We start from the raw sequence: 15,354 nt of genomic DNA, 5'->3' as shown, positions 1-15,354 counted from the left end.
AAGGACCCTTAGTTATCTATCGGCGTGCTGATAGAAAGGATCGTTATACTAAACTAACCTTCTAAGTAATAGAAGGGCCTACTATTTTAAGAGGGTGTGTAGGGCTTTTAGGGCCTCTTCTAGGATATTGATTTTCTCTTAAAGGTACTCTCTTTTAGCTAAAAGAGATCTAATTATTATAAGGTTATATATTATTAATTAGATTAAGGTTTATATTATATAAAGTAGTATAATAATAGTAGTACCTTGGTTGGCTCATATTGTTAAGCTACCAAGGACTGCTTTGCTACTTGGGTCGGTTACGTTACATAGCCTATACCTACAGAGACAGGTGAAGAGGTAGGTGGCCTTTTACCTATATAAGGCCACCTTCCCTCCTTCTTCCTTCTCTCACTTACTTTATATCTCCTATACTTCCTATAATCTCTATATCTTCTATATTTCCTATATTTCCTATATTTCTTATTTCTCTTTACGTCTCTTATCTCTTCTTTTCTTTATCTTTCCTATCTATTCTATTCTACTTCTCTTTTCTATGACTACTTTTTATTACTGTATACTATAAACTAGCAGATTAGCTTAGCAAACCCAATCCCAAATCTCTAACCCATAGATTTTAAAGGAAGACTGTTAGCTTTAATCTAGTATACAATAAAAAATACTGTCTTGGATAAGCTTAGGCATTTTTTATATACGGTAAGTTATACAATGTGACGGGAATATCCGTATGCCCCCGAGTTCTTGTTAAGAGATGATTATCTGGAAGGCACCCCCGACTGCGCCGAGGGAACCTTCTTCATCTTTACCTAGCTACCTTACACAAGCGTAAGCTTGAACATATCATAAGACAACCATGGAGTTAATCTCTACCGATCTAATACACCCCGCTGACCCTACACTACAGTGAAGTTGCGAGCCACGACAACTATCCAGGCACTTCTACAGTAAATCTAAAGCTATCTACGCAACTCAGAAGGTCCCTAGCCCTGAGGAAATCTACGAAAGACTATCTTAGTTAATAGAAGGTTAACTAGTACCGATAAGACATATCATGCCGTATTACTATTGAAACCACCTTCGCATTAAGGCCTACGTGCCCTCCAAGGGCAAGGAATCTAAACTCCTTGAAATAGGATAGCGGTGTTTTGTGCACGTTAGCCATCTGAATAGACGTGTAGAGCGCTACAAGTGACTCCAGATCTAACGTGAGTGAATGCGGCATGAGAAGGGTAGATGTCCCCTAACTATGTAAAGACTCTGTGGGTTTCACTTACCTGTCTCTCAGTTGCTCTTCGGGCCACGGTGCACCTTTCCTGTAGCCGGTGCAAATTGTTGCGAGCACAGAAAATGTAGGCAGGTGATACTCCGATCACTTCATTTATATGCGTACCCTCATCAGGCCTCTTGACGAAACCCGCTAACCACTCAGCGGGTCTCACGATTTACAACCCGTTTCGTTCCAGGGAAACTGCTGTTGTTGATCCGGGAGAAACCCTCCGAACATGAGTTTGCAAGTCGCCTAGGTGCTCTGAGCAAGGTCAGCAGGAAGTCGTTCATTCCTTCACGAAGCGGTTGGGGCAACGTGGCGTGTCTGGCTCGATGACTGGGCTGACTGCGATGAGAAGCAGGGTCAGACTCGTTCCTTTCGCTTAGGTACGAGAACGAGAATAGACACAACATGCCATACATTGGAACCATGGTTGGTGAGTCCTCGTAGGCTGATGTTGACCAGACATCAAACACCCCATCCCCAAACCCTCGCTCTCACAATAGATTAGCGAATCTCACCCAGGTGTATGTTCAGGCAGCCCAGGGCGTGAATCTCACTTTTATCTGCACGTCTGGGGTGGCGCGATAGAGGTGTTCGCCTAATATCCCAATTGGGAATTGGGCGTGCCTCGAGATATGCATGGTCAGGCGCTAAGCAGGGATGAGGATCTCGCGCCGGGTCAGCTCCCGCTATTAGTCCTTTGCCAATTGTTTGTTCCTTGCACTGTGCCTACAGCGCTGTTGTAGCATGCCTTCGCGCTGCACCTTGGTGAATCCTTTCGCAGTGGCCTGTAGCGCGGCCAGGACAGTGCAGGCACTTGGCCTCAGCTCTCGCGGCCATCACAAGTCGGTTCATCGTCGACTACCAGAGGCGCCGAGAGCCCATAATTGACGGTGCAGTTAGTACCTTAGGTATTGAGCGAGCGTGGAGAAGACACTGGCCACTATTGGAGGTCCCTGAAGGCAGCCGTGGTGTATTGTCACCCCTTGTGCCCTTGGGCTCGTTTTCCATGGACTAACACAGGGTTTCCTCTCTCACACGACACCAAAGAGGCATCACAACGCGTTGGCGGTGATTGCAGTCATTTCTGCTTGCTGTCCTTGAGCGCCCTTTCATCAATATCCTCTCTTTTTCCATCGCCCAAAGGGACACAGTACAGACACCTCATGACGATTGGGCATCTTGGTTCACGATGTCCCAAAATGCAACATCCTCATGCCCAGCGTCTGCCGACGCAGACTTCGGCCCCTGGGCTGGGGAGGGTTGTCGTGGTGGATTTGACTTCACCTTGTTCTTCGAGGAAACTATCCTGTCCATGCCTGTGTCCAGCCTCTTCCTCATAGGCTCAGCATGGCGTCTCTATTTACTGAGTCGCCGATCAAAAGCTACCAGGGCCAATTGGCTGTTGACTTCCAAGCTTGTACGAGACTTCTCTGCCCCTGAATCCCTTTCTGCATCTCATGGCGTTGCTAACCAACGAATAGATCATCTTCTCGCTGTTATTGGTCATCAACCTCATCTTCCTGGTCTTCATCGCCCTCCCATATGACCGTCGTACTTCGGCATCCGTGGCCACGGCGACGCTGCGTCTGGTCGCGTCAGCAGCCTTGATCATTCTGGCATACTTTGAACACATCTACACTCTACGACCATCAACCATGATCAGTGTATACCTGCTTGTGTTGTTGCTGACAGACTCGGCTCGGATGCGTACCTTGGCCCTCATCTCTGCAGGCGACAAAACGTCCATCGCCTTCGCCTTCTCTGTGGCCCTTCAAACCGCCGGACTCGCCGCAGAGTCCGTCACGAAATCGGGCTTCATTGCAGTGGATGAGAAGAAGGTCTCTCCCGAGTCTACTGGTAATCTTTTCGCCCGGTCTACCTTTACGTGGCTGCGCAAGCTGCTCCTAATTGGGTACAAGAGGGTGATTATGGTGCGCGACCTGTTCCGCCTTGACAGCGTCATGGATTCAGAGGCACTGGCTGCCAAGTTCCGCGGCTTCGCGCTCGAGAAAGGTATGTCACATGCGCTCTGCTCACACAGGAAGGCTGACACATTTCGAAGCGGGTAAGAAGCGCAAGTCCACGACGCTGCTCTTCGAGACTTTCTGGAAGCTCAAGTGGCCAATCTTCGCTGCTTTCCCGGCAAGACTCATTACGATGGGCCTCACATTTGCCCAGCCTTTCCTTCTCGCAGATACTGTCGGCCTATCTGCATTGCCTGTTGTGAAGGAAACCGACCAATGGGGATATGGGTTGATCGGAGCTTTCATCCTTGTCTACCTTGGACTTGCCGTACGTAACATTCACCCAATCCGTCGATTGTTGTGTTGTGTGCTCTTGCTAATGTGCCCCTTTGCAAATGTAGATCGCGTCTTGCCAATACCAGTACAAGATGGTGCGCGTGGTGACAATGACCCGCGGCGGTCTGGTCAGCCTCGTCTATGCTCGCAGCATGAACCTTGATCCTAAAGACCAGGCGAAGGCTGGAGCTGCACTGACACACATGAACGCGGATATTGAGCTGATTACAGCTGGTGCTTTCTACATCCATGAGCTGTGGTCAAGTCCCGTGGAGATTGCTGTCGGTATCTGGCTAGTTGAGAGACAACTCGGAGTTGCCTGCTTGATTCCAGTCGTGATTGCCATTCGTACGTTTATTTCCAAACATTCGAGTCTCTGGTCAACCTTGAGCTCACCAATCTTTCTCTTCAGTTGCCGCCGGCGCCACGTTCTGGCTCACCAAGCGCATCAACTCTGCTCAAACGGCTTGGGTCGGCAAGATCACGGAGCGAATTGCCATGACTGGCGTCACCTTGAACTCCGTCACAGGCTTGAAGTTGGCCGGATTGCTTGACAAGAGTCTTACCTTACTTCAAGGGATTCGTGAAAGTGAATTGCACATCTCCAAGACATTCCGAAAGCTGCTCATCGTGAACATGCTGCTGGGTACGTTCTTGCTTTCGCCGCCAACGGCCTTCTCTGAATCAATGACGTCCGCTAATGGTCCCAGCCTACGTCTCTCCTGTTCTCACACCCGTCTTTACCTTTTTGCTATTCGCGCTTGTGTCTAGGTCCGATCCAAGCTCATCGCTGACCATCAGCCGCGCTTTCTCTTCCCTGGCTCTGTTGACTGTCATCGCCTCACCATTGACGATGATTATCAGCATGGTACCTACCCTCATCGTGTCATATAATTCTTTCAATCGAATCCAACGGTATTGCGAGCGCGAGGAAGAAGCGCCTGCTGCCCCCTCGGCTAGCCTTGACGAAAAGTCACCCCCGACCAACTCCAGCTCCAACAATGACCTGCCGATGCGCTCGCTTCCAGCCTCTGAAACTAGTGACACAGCAGTCATTATTGAGAATGGGTACTTCTCGTGGGTGCCTGGGGCTCTATCCGGGATTGAGAACGTGAATATGGTGGTCAAGAAGGGATCGTTCGCGATGATATTGGGCGCCACTGGATCAGGCAAGTCTACAATTCTGAAGGCACTAGTCAACGAAGTTCCCGAGGCTAGGGGAATTGTGCACTGCATCCAAGGCGCGAAAGGTTACTGCGCACAGACGCCATGGCTCCCGGCCGGTACAGCGCGTGAAGTCATCATGGCTGGCTCTCCCGTCGATATGGAATGGTATCGCTCGGTCACAAAAGCATGCCAACTAGAGGAAGATTTCCGAGGATGGGATGAGGGTGATGACCATCCAATTGGGAGCAATGGTGCTGCCTTGAGTGGTGGACAGAAACAGCGCGTCGTAAGTGAACAAACCCTCGATTTCCGGCATGCCATCAGTAGTTAACGAGACAACACACAGGCTCTTGCTCGCTGCATTTATTCGAAAGCCAACTTGATGCTTCTTGATGACAGCTTATCCGGTTTGGATGTTGAGACAAAAGCCGCTCTGCTTGAACAGGTGTTTGGCGCAACTGGATTGATCCGAAAGCTCAACACAACGGTGATTCTGGTGTCGTCTACAAGTATGCAAAAATTGAGTCCCTTTATTTGCTCGCCCAGTCGACTCTAACGACTTCAATAGGAGAACACCAGGCCCTCGCAGACGAGGTCATGAACACTGGCGATGCCGAGGCGACCCCAGCCGCCGCTGTGCCATCAGAAGCGGCAGCGGTTGCCGAGCCACCTAAACCCGTGCTCAGGCTCCCGAAAGCTTTGAGAGATGCTATCGAGTCAGAAGCACCAGTCGCCGAGGCACCGGCCGCTGAGAAGGTTGAGGTAATGACAGACGCTGTGATTGCGGAAGACACAGGGTCCTCCTCGAAAGAGAGAGACCAAGACGACGACGAAAGCAGCAAGGGTGTACAAGAGATCGATCGCGACAACGCGAGACAGTATGGAGGGCGTGGCGCTTACAAGTACTACATCAAGCCAATCACATGGGCTTCGTTGATGACTTTCATCATCTCTATCATCCTGTTCACCTTCTGTCAGGCGTTCCCAAGTACGTTCAGCCCTGCGCAAAGAACCCTTCTTCCATCTCTCGCTAACATCCGTCCTCTACTAGGTGTGTGGCTCAAGATGTGGGCCGAGCATAACGAGAAGCATCCTGACAGCCAGCTGGGGCTGTATCTCGGTGTCTATGCTGCTCTTGGTGTTGGTGCCATTGCTTGCATTGTTATCGCCTCCTGGTAAGATCCGCCTGTCCGAGAAATTGATGATAATAGGCATTCTGACTGTGACTTCTGCGCAGGGGCTTCTTCGTCAACATTATTCCACAGACTGGGTCTTTCTTCCATCAAGTCCTGGCTACCACAGTGGCAAAGTGAGTCTTCTTTGCTGAGAGCTTGTAACCGATAGAGCTATGGAAGCTGACTAGCGTTGCAGCGCTCCCTTGGCTGCGTTGTCATCGATGGAGCCTGGCGAGATCACCAGCAGGTACGTGAAAGGTTCCCGTGGCCACGAACGATCTCTAAAGACTACACATGCTAATAATCTTACAGATTCAGTCAGGATCTTCAGATGATCGACATGGAGCTTCCTCTGGCCACCATGAACACCTTCGCTTGTAAGTTACAGATATCCGACAGACCAGTGTCGGATGGCTCTAGATGGCTTAATGCTTACACTTTCCAAACACAGCTGTGACGATTTGCATCGCTAGCGCTACGATTGTTGCGGTCGCCGGAAGATATGTGGCGATCGCCTTCCCGGTTGTCATTGCGATTTTGTTCTTCATCCAGAAATTCTATCTGCGCACATCGCGCCAGCTTCGTTTCCTGGAGCTGGAGACCAAGGGCCCTCTATATTCGCGTTTCCTCGAGTGCATCAGCGGTCTCAGCACAATCCAAGCCTTCGGTTGGGAGGAATACTACGAGCGCAACCAGTGGAGTTTCCTGGATACGTCCCAGCGGGCTTACTACCTCTTCCAGTGCCTGCAGCGTTGGCTCACTGTGACTATTGACCTCGTCGTTGCGATGTTATCTATTATTCTGGCGATTGTCCTGATCCAGATGCGTAGCAGCATTGGCGGCGGCTACATCGCTGTCGGTCTGGTGAACATCATGACCTTTAACGGCCAGCTGAAAACCGTCATCATGCATTGGACGTCGATGGAAATTGCACTTGGAGCCATTGCTCGCATCCGTGGTTTCTCAACCGTGACCGAGAATGAGAATGAGGGCCAAGGGACCGCTGAATGCCCCCCAGGGTGGCCTGCGAAAGGTGGCATCCAGGTCAAGAATCTGACAGTATCATATGGGTGAGTTCCAGGACCTGTGATACGGCCCTTCATATGTTCTAGCTTGAAACTGATACAAGATCGATCGTTTAGCGGACGACCGGCGCTTCGAGGAGTGAGTCTGGACATTCTTCCACAAGAGAAGATCGCAGTGTGCGGACGGACAGGCAGGTAAGTTACAAACAATAGCTCATGCTTCGCAGGATCGAAGCTAACCGCATGTCTTCATAAATGCAGTGGCAAGAGTACGCTTCTTATGTGTTTGCTCCGCATGGTCGACCCTGATCATGGATCGTCCATCCTCATCGATGGCGTGGACATTCGAACACTGTCGCGACAGCGCGTCCGATCGGGGATTGCGTACGTGTCGCAAGACCCGGTGTTCATCATGGACAAAGTCAAGACCAACCTCGATCCTTCGGGCGAGGCGACCGACGAAGCGATGATTGAGACACTGACCAAAGTCGGTCTCTGGGAGATCATTCAAGCGTCTGGAGGTCTTGAAATGACCCCGATGCAGCTTTTGCCGCTGTCGCCTGGTCAGAAGCAGCTCTTCGTCCTCGCAAGAGCCATGCTTAGACCCAAGAAGATTGTCCTTCTGGACGAGCCGGCGTCAACGTAAGGAATACTCTGCCCAGCACCAGGAGCTACCTTAGTCATTGAACATGGAGAGAATGAAGGCTAACATGATTATTGGCAGGGTCGATGATGCCACGGCTGATCGCATCAAGGATCTTATGCACACCGAGTTCCGAGATTGTACGGTCATCAACGTTGCCCACCGTCTTGAGACTATTAGGGCATACGACAAGGTGTTGGTCCTGCGCGAAGGCTCCAAGGTCGCATACGACAGCGTGAGCGCCGTGCTTGAGAGCGACGAGTGAGGGATTGGGCATCAGCACACAGAGCCCACTGTTACCGTTGGGGACATCAGATCGATAGTGTCCTCCACATCTTCCTTCCAACTCCCGACTAGGATTTCGGCCGGAAGGTCGCATCGCTAACAGCTTCGAGACTCTCCTGTCTCCGCTCAATCGCATAAGGTATGCGCGCGTCTCAATTTCGTGACGGTAATAAGCGCAATGTCGGGCTTCGCTTATCCCAGGGCCTCAATGGCACGATTCGATCTCCACTCTCATCAATAGTCTAGGCCTTTGCTTTTGGGGATTGGTGTCTTTGTTTGGTCAACATGCGACGGAATGCTATCACACGGGCTCGCCGCGCGCAAGTCCTGGGTTTGCCTGAACAGGTGGACCGACAAGTCTCAGAATTGCCCGCCGACACGAGGACCCTTGTCTGGAGGCTCTCGAAGGATGTGATGGGCAAGGTGTCCTATGGGTCTCTCATGTGTGATATGCCAGGTCATGTATGTACTGTCGTGTTCTAGGTGCTGTGTACTTAGAGCCGCATCTATGGCAAGTGTCTTTCCTAAGGCCGTTGCTGCATATGCTGGCAATTTAGCGTTGGTGAATTTTGTCTTTGTCGCCTGCAGATGTTGACGAACAGACGCCAAGTCGTTGAGGACTTGGTGTGCATGCACGTATCTTCCCGATTTGGAAAGCATACATAGAGGCAAATAGATACACAACGGGCCAAGGCACTTGGGATACATACACGTACGTCCCGAAAATGGAAATGAATCTGGCAAAAGCTCCACCTGAGCGGCTGGCTGGCTTCGGTCTGGCTCGGCATTTCGCCTTTTGCGCGCGTGAAAGTCCACTCAGCCCTTGTATGGAGTGGTCTCGGAAACCTCAGGTCATCAGTGGAGGATTCGAGGAGGATTCCTTTCGCACCAGGAAATCCCCGACTGACCTGGCATGATCTGACACAACGGTACCTGGCTCGGCTTCCAACCTCCCGCTTATGGTGGGCTGTTCCTTGTTCTCACGCCCCTACTGCGCCTCAACTAAACCCACCTCACCTCCTCTCGACTTACTTCACCTCACCACCATCGCGGCAGCGACATGAACGCATTCTAAGGACTCATGCGCGGTCAGCGGCCTTGCCCTATTCCGCTGTGTTCCAAGATGCTTCTACTTTGCTGGTGGCGTCGGAAGTACCTGGCGCCATGGCTTCTTGTTACGTCAATGGCTCATGTAGTTGTGAGATTTGTTGAGTATCCTATTTTAGTCTTAGGCAGAAGTGATTGTATACCGCTCGCCTATTGACCAGTCTGCACTTTTTTTTTCGGGGACTCCAGGACGCCCCCTTTACTTTGGGGTAAAGAGCCAGACTGAACTCATCGAACTGGTAGCCTCAATAATCACTCCCTGTGAGATCTTTTCTCTTCTCTTGGCAAAGTCTCGTCTGCCTCGCTTGTCTTGAAGACTCGCCCTCCATGGCTGTCCCAAAAGTTACCGTCCAGCAGATTCAATGGCGGCCCCGACTCGGTCGTGCTCCTGCGCCGCCGCCATTGTTCCTCATCCATGATAGTTCTGGTCTGTTGTTCAACTACCATCTACTTGACGATCTCAAGCGGGATGTTTACGGCATTGCCGATCCACTGTTTGGCACTGAGGAGCGCTGGCATGGAGGCATCCCCGAGATGGCAAGAGAGTATGTCTCTGCCATCCAGGCGACTGTTGGCAAAGGACCCATTGTCATCGGCGGTAAGCAAGCCCCGTAGCATCTTGCAAAGTTCTATCAACTGACAAATCGTTCTTGTAGGATGGTCACTCGGCGGCATGATTTCCATTGAGATGGCTCGCGTTATACGCAGGTCCCTGAGCACGACCACGGATGTCCGTGGCCTTATCCTCATTGACACGCCCAACACTCAAGGTTGGAAGGCTCTTCGCTCCGAGCTTGACCCTTTCGATCTTGATCTCTCAAAGGCATCACCTCGCGTTCAGCAGGGCGTGAAGCGCCGCTTCGAGTTGGCCGAGGATCTTGTCTACGACTGGGAGTTCCCTGGCCCATCAGACTTGCCTACAGATTATTCTGTCGCCGAGAGCAGTAAGTATTTCTTTGGCAAAGGGGAGCGTTCTCGTCTCGCTGCGTTGAAGACGGATAAGGAGCTTGCCCTTAGTCTGCGACTACAGCAAGAAAGGTGTCTGTTGCCGCCGGCTCTTCTGGTGCGGGCCACGGACCTTGTGAAGCCCGACGCAGAGAGCCGAGCTCGCGTGGACCTTTCCAGGGACCAGCGCATGCTAGGCTGGGAGGATCACCCTGTTGGCTTCATCCGAGCTGTGCAAGATACGTCAGGCCACCATTACGATCTCTTTGAGGGAGGTGACAGAGTGAGTCACCGCCCTTTACTGCTAACCCTGGTGGCTCTGGTCCCAGGATTCTGGACTTACTCGCTAACACATCCTAGTTGATTGCAGTGTCGCAGGCCATCAACGGGTGGTGTTCCATCCTAGACGAGGCGTGGAGCAGCAGGAGCAAGGGTGTCATGCTTAATCCTGCGAAGACTGGGGTTGCAGAGAAGAAAAACATAATGATGGAGAAGAAACTGACTGCAGTTGTTCAGGAAGTTCCGGCCTTCTGGATATAGGCATCGTCCCAAGTCTTGTTCACGGAGGATCAGTCACTGGTTGTTTTCCTGTCTTTTGTGCAAGTGCATCGCTGGAAAATAGTTTTTGTTTTTTTTTACAAGTAGACGAGATAAACCAAAAGCGAGTATCTGCATCTGCACAGGCCATTCTGCATGTAGTTAAGCGGAAACGCACAAAATAACGTTATGTGGCCACTTTTATGTGCGAGCGCAGATCCGGGGATCGTGGCCAGTCATGTCGCAGGAACCCCTAGCGAGATCAGCAGCTCCAGCATGCTCGCATTATCCACTTTCGCGGCATGATGCAGAGCGGTCCAGCCCGCGTAATTCCTTGCACTGAGATTCGCACCCATGTCTGCCAAAACCCTAACCGCCTCCTCCTGGCCAGCCCTGGCGGCTCTGTGCACCGGCGTGTCGCCGTCCAAGTCCGTCCAGAAGACGGAGGCGCCGTGCTGTGCGAGGAGCTGCAGAATCGCAATGTGGCCGCGCTCGGCGGCGATGTGCATGGAGTCGCCGACGGCTGATGGTTTGGCGCCGTGCTCAAGCAGAACCTGCACGGCCGCGAGGGATCCGTGGGTGCAGGCTACCTGGAGAGGTGACTCAACCCATAAGGTGGCTGGAGCATGCGCGACGCTCTCTGCACTGGCGTCGGATGAAGAGTGGTTTGATAGGTGTTGTTGGGTTGGGAGGGCAGACGTTGTGAACTGGTTGTCGGGACCCTGTACGAGTGAAGATGGCTAGTCAGCGATCGGAACCGGCGATTCATCACGCAATGCACACGAGAGAGGCACTGACAGCGGGCTCAAAAAAGTTGGAGAGATAGGTGGCGTCGGTATATGTCGACGCTGTGTTGCCCTCTGGAGAACTCGACGTGTGGTGTGGGATGTGGTTGGTATTAGAGGGACCCAGCAACGGCTGCAGATTGTTCACGACGCCGCCCATGGTTGCGACAGTCTCGTGCTCGTTACTATCCACGAGGGTAGGTGTGTTGTCGCTGCTGTTCCGCTGTTGTGGTTGTGATGTTGGTGGTACAGCGTCTGCATGTTCTGGAGAGCTCTCGCTGGGGGTTGTGATTGCGCCCGTAGCTGTTGTGTGATGTTGCAGCCTACTCGCGGTGCTGTTGGAGGTGTTTGAGGAGAATGGGTGCTCTCGACTGTTGCATATAGCATTCGCGAGTCTTGCGCCATCTGCTGTCGATGGCTGACGATTCAGGCCGTGAAGGATGTAAGAAGGGTGTACAGACGTGGGACGGATCAGAACAAGGAAGGCTTACGAGATCTTCTTTTCGCGATGCGATTGTTCCTCGTCCGAGGGTCCTCCTCCACAAACATGTCGTGGAGACGTCGTCGACGAGGAGGAAAAAGGATGCAACTTTGCGTTTGTTTGCCATGTGCTGCTGCTTTTTGCGGAGGAGACGAATATGGAAGTGTCACGTAGAGATTCGCGGGTGGGCGTAAGGGCGCCCTCTTCATCAGATAGAAAGAGACCTTGATTTTTCCTGCTAGGAAGGAGTGCCCTCGTGACTCTCCTCGTTACGGCTGACCTAGATGACTGATAATGTTGTGGCGGCCGTCCGACAAGAAGTCGACCTGCATGGAATATAACACGCTCGTCTCAAGCGAGCGCGGGACAGGGTCCCAGCATCGGAAAGGCTCGCTTGAAAGGAGAAGGAACTGGTGGTGTCGCTGTTTAGGTAGCTGCAATGTAGACCCGTCCAAGTGCAAGGCCTCACGCCAGACCGGACCCGCGCGACGTGCACGGGGAAATATGTAGGGACTGCCAGGCGAGTTGCCGATTCTTTCTTAGTCAGAGATGCAGCCCAAGAGATGAACTAGACAGACTGGGAAGCACAGGTGGACCGAGACTCTCGAATGGGTCTACGAGAGCGAGCAATACGACGGTACACAATGTGAGGGGGGATCAAGGCAGACACGGCTGCGGAATGGGCTGTGCGAATATGAGGCTGGACTGGAACCTGCAGCAAAGTGCAGATTACAAGTAAGTAATATGGAGTCATGCCAGTTGACCAAAGTCTCAATGACTGGTTCCTTACAAGTGGCAACAGAGACTCGCTGGGGGCCGCTCCTCGACTCTTCAGGATTCTGACAACCCTGGTTTCTCATTACCTATGCGACAACACGCCGTCTGACCTGACGGTAAGCAAAGTCGGTGTTGGATTGTAGGGTAGCTATCTACCTAGGTAGACAGGATGATGATCACGTGGAAGGGGAACACGTGATCGCTGAGAGCAGTCGTGTATATGATTATTCTGATACAGCCTTTCAGGGGCTACCTAGGTAGCTAGCTAGATAGGAGGGAGGACACTTGCAATTACACCCGAATCACCGTTTTTGAGCTCTTTGGCGCAGCCAGCTTAGGGAACAGGATTCACGCAAGCACGGAATCCTCTCAACAGTCGGAGTGATAAATGACCACTCTGTGCGTATATTATAATGCCATGGATGGGCTGACGAGGGGCACAGAAACTCTAGGCTCTACAGCCAATGACAAGACCTAGACAAGCCACCCAATGCCACCAGGCACGCCGACTTGTGGATCAAGGCCGAGGAGAGAGGGGGAGGGGAAAGAAGAGATGGGGGATTACCGGGATGTTTGTCGCGGAACACGGGAGAACGCTTCGCTGCACATCAGCCACACGGGAACCAACAACGTCCCTGCAGGACAGACATGGTTATTCGTACTAAGACTCCACTAGGCTGGGGCTAAATCCTGCCGACAGCGGGACCGGAAAGTTTCTTGCTGGCTTTTGTCGGGCTTTGCATTGTGGCCTTCTCTAGGCTCACGCCACCCCTGCCGCCTATGCTCCCGCTTTCTTCACCCTCTCGCGTCAGCTCAGTACCCGTGGTTGGAGGCATACCACCAATAGAAGAGACCAGGCCAGTCAGCCGCGCCCAATGCTACCCTGGGGTGGTGGCTAAAAGGGCCCCGTCCAGGAGGGATACATGCACCCAGCCCAGGGTGTAAGTTGCTTATTAGCCTGAGAGGAGCCGTAAGACACGGGGAGTTATCGATCCAGTTTTCCCCAGCCGAATTGGTCCTGGTCGAAATGAAGAATGTTTCGGTGGGATTCAGCGAGAGGGATAGGCCCTGCACGATTGCCGTCCAGGTGGTGGCGCGCGCTAGGCGAAGGAGTCGCCCTGCATGCGCGCGTTAATTACGCCATGACTTGTCGCAGCGAATGGCGTGGTGCGCGCCAGACACACTGACCATTATTCTGCTCGTCATCAGCTTAAGTAGGCAGGCCAGAGTTGGCTGCCAGTCTCTCGACTCTGAAGGATTCGGTACCCAGTCCATGGACCGAGTTCATCGGCCCTGTTGCGACGGGGGCCGAAGCTGAGGGACAGGATGGATGTTGAGATCACTGTTTCTTTTCAGGTAGACAGATTCCTCGCGTATGCGACCACAAAATGCCAAGAGGACCGGTGAGAGTACTTCAGATGCTCCTTCCCGGTAGACTTCACTCTCTGTCCCACGTGTTGTCTGCGGATCCTCCTGACAGTCCGTCGTTCCTTATGTGCATGCTGCTTAAGACACTCGTAATTACGTGCTTATATGGATTTCGATTGAAGCTCATCCACTGTACGAGTACAGAGCAAGTCCTGAAAGTATCCTCAAGCCCCCTGCAAGCCTCGCTTGTCCCCCGGGCCGCCCATCTCCACAAGGATCGCCGTCGCGCCGCCACCACCGTTGCAGATGGTTGCGCATCCTAGCCTTGATCCCCTGTTGCCCATCACGGTCAGTAGCGAGACCAGTACCCGACACCCGCTTGCGCCCAAGGGGTGGCCAATGGCGAGAGATCCTCCCGCCACATTGACCTTGTCCATCGGTATGCCTAGTTGAGCCACATTGGCCAGGGTTGAGACGGCAAATGCCTCGTTGATCTCAAAGACGTCGATGTCGGACACAAGGATTCCGGAGCGCGAAACGAGCTTCTGAATGGCGAGCGAGGGCGCAGTGATGAAGTCTTGGGGGTCGGTCTCAGCATCGGCCCAGTCTACAATGCGCGCCACTGGCTGGACGTTGAGTTCCGATGCCCTGGCACCAGAAACAAGCACAACAGCAGCAGCGCCGTCGCTGAGAGATGCCGTGTTGCCGGCTGTAACGGTACCTGTTTCGGTATCAAATGCAGGCTTGAGGGAGGACAGTGTCGTGAGAGGAAACTTTGACAGGCAGTCAGTCAGTCAGTCAGCCAGCGTGTAAGTCTGTCTCTGTGTAAGCAGGCACATGGCTACCTTTGCGAGGGTCTCGTCTCGATCAATGGCCTCAAACACACCAGGACTGCGCTCGATGCTCAAAGAGGCGATCTCCGCGGTCATCCAGCCAGCCTCGTAAGCAGCTGTCAGCTTCTGAAAGCTGTCTCGTGCTGCCTCGTCCTGTGCCTGCCGCGAAAGGCCATGCTGTCGGGCCGTATACTCAGCCTTCAGCCCCATTACCTCTTCTGCGCCGTACGGATCCGTCAAGCCGTCCCGAACAACACCGCTGACGGGTGGTGAAGGAGGCATTGGCTTCTTGGGTGCTGAGGACGATCCATTGGTGGCCTTTGCCGCATTATTGCGGAAATACAGCGGACAGTTTGTCATGGATTCGGTGCCGGCCGCAATAACGGTGGCCGCATGGCCGCTCAGGATGGCCTGGGCGCCCACTGTCACTGCTTTTAGCCCAGAGGCACACACTTTGTTGACACTAGTGCAGATCACTGAGAAAGGCAATTCGGCACCGACAGCACACTGCTTGGCTGGGTTCTGTCCGAGGCTGTAGAGTGAGAAAGGCGTGCGCCAATTAGTCTTGGATGTATCTTTCCTGTCCGACAGACACGAGAATACAACAGGCCAAGCGGCAAGAGGACAGAGGCAGAAAGGCTATTCGCCGGGGG

General features: G+C 52.7%; 3 protein-coding genes across 3 annotated transcripts; 2 read left to right on the top strand and 1 right to left on the bottom strand.

Moving 5' to 3' along the window:
• Positions 1-2,928: 2,928 nt before the first annotated feature.
• On the top strand, positions 2,929-7,848 carry UCRPA7_1281 (putative abc multidrug transporter protein; the record flags this gene model as incomplete). The annotated part of the gene is made up of 15 exons (XM_007913863.1): positions 2,929-3,286; positions 3,336-3,565; positions 3,639-3,921; positions 3,986-4,219; positions 4,284-5,026; positions 5,087-5,249; positions 5,309-5,728; positions 5,792-5,915; positions 5,978-6,049; positions 6,112-6,162; positions 6,228-6,292; positions 6,367-6,985; positions 7,058-7,135; positions 7,202-7,582; positions 7,665-7,848. The coding sequence occupies 15 exons, from the start codon at positions 2,929-2,931 to the stop codon at positions 7,846-7,848; spliced, it is 4,005 nt and encodes a 1,334-aa protein (XP_007912054.1).
• A 1,454-nt stretch (positions 7,849-9,302) lies between these two features.
• On the top strand, positions 9,303-10,460 carry UCRPA7_1280 (putative thioesterase domain containing protein; the record flags this gene model as incomplete). Its single annotated transcript, XM_007913864.1, has 3 exons — positions 9,303-9,573; positions 9,632-10,203; positions 10,281-10,460. 3 exons carry the CDS (start codon positions 9,303-9,305, stop codon positions 10,458-10,460), a joined length of 1,023 nt encoding a protein of 340 aa, XP_007912055.1.
• A 3,632-nt stretch (positions 10,461-14,092) lies between these two features.
• Positions 14,093-14,983, bottom strand: UCRPA7_1279 (putative acetyl- acetyltransferase protein; the record flags this gene model as incomplete). The annotated part of the gene is made up of 2 exons (XM_007913865.1): positions 14,093-14,641; positions 14,714-14,983. The coding sequence occupies 2 exons, from the start codon at positions 14,981-14,983 to the stop codon at positions 14,093-14,095; spliced, it is 819 nt and encodes a 272-aa protein (XP_007912056.1).
• Between the last annotated feature and the right edge of the window lie 371 nt (positions 14,984-15,354).

This window comes from Phaeoacremonium minimum (genome assembly GCF_000392275.1).
Source record: "Phaeoacremonium minimum UCRPA7 unplaced genomic scaffold PA7_03_scaffold_74, whole genome shotgun sequence".
In the NCBI taxonomy this organism is placed as follows: Eukaryota; Fungi; Ascomycota; class Sordariomycetes; order Togniniales; family Togniniaceae; genus Phaeoacremonium; species Phaeoacremonium minimum.
The sequence above is the reverse complement of the archived record's forward strand: the minus strand, read 5'-3'. Positions and strand labels throughout refer to the sequence as shown.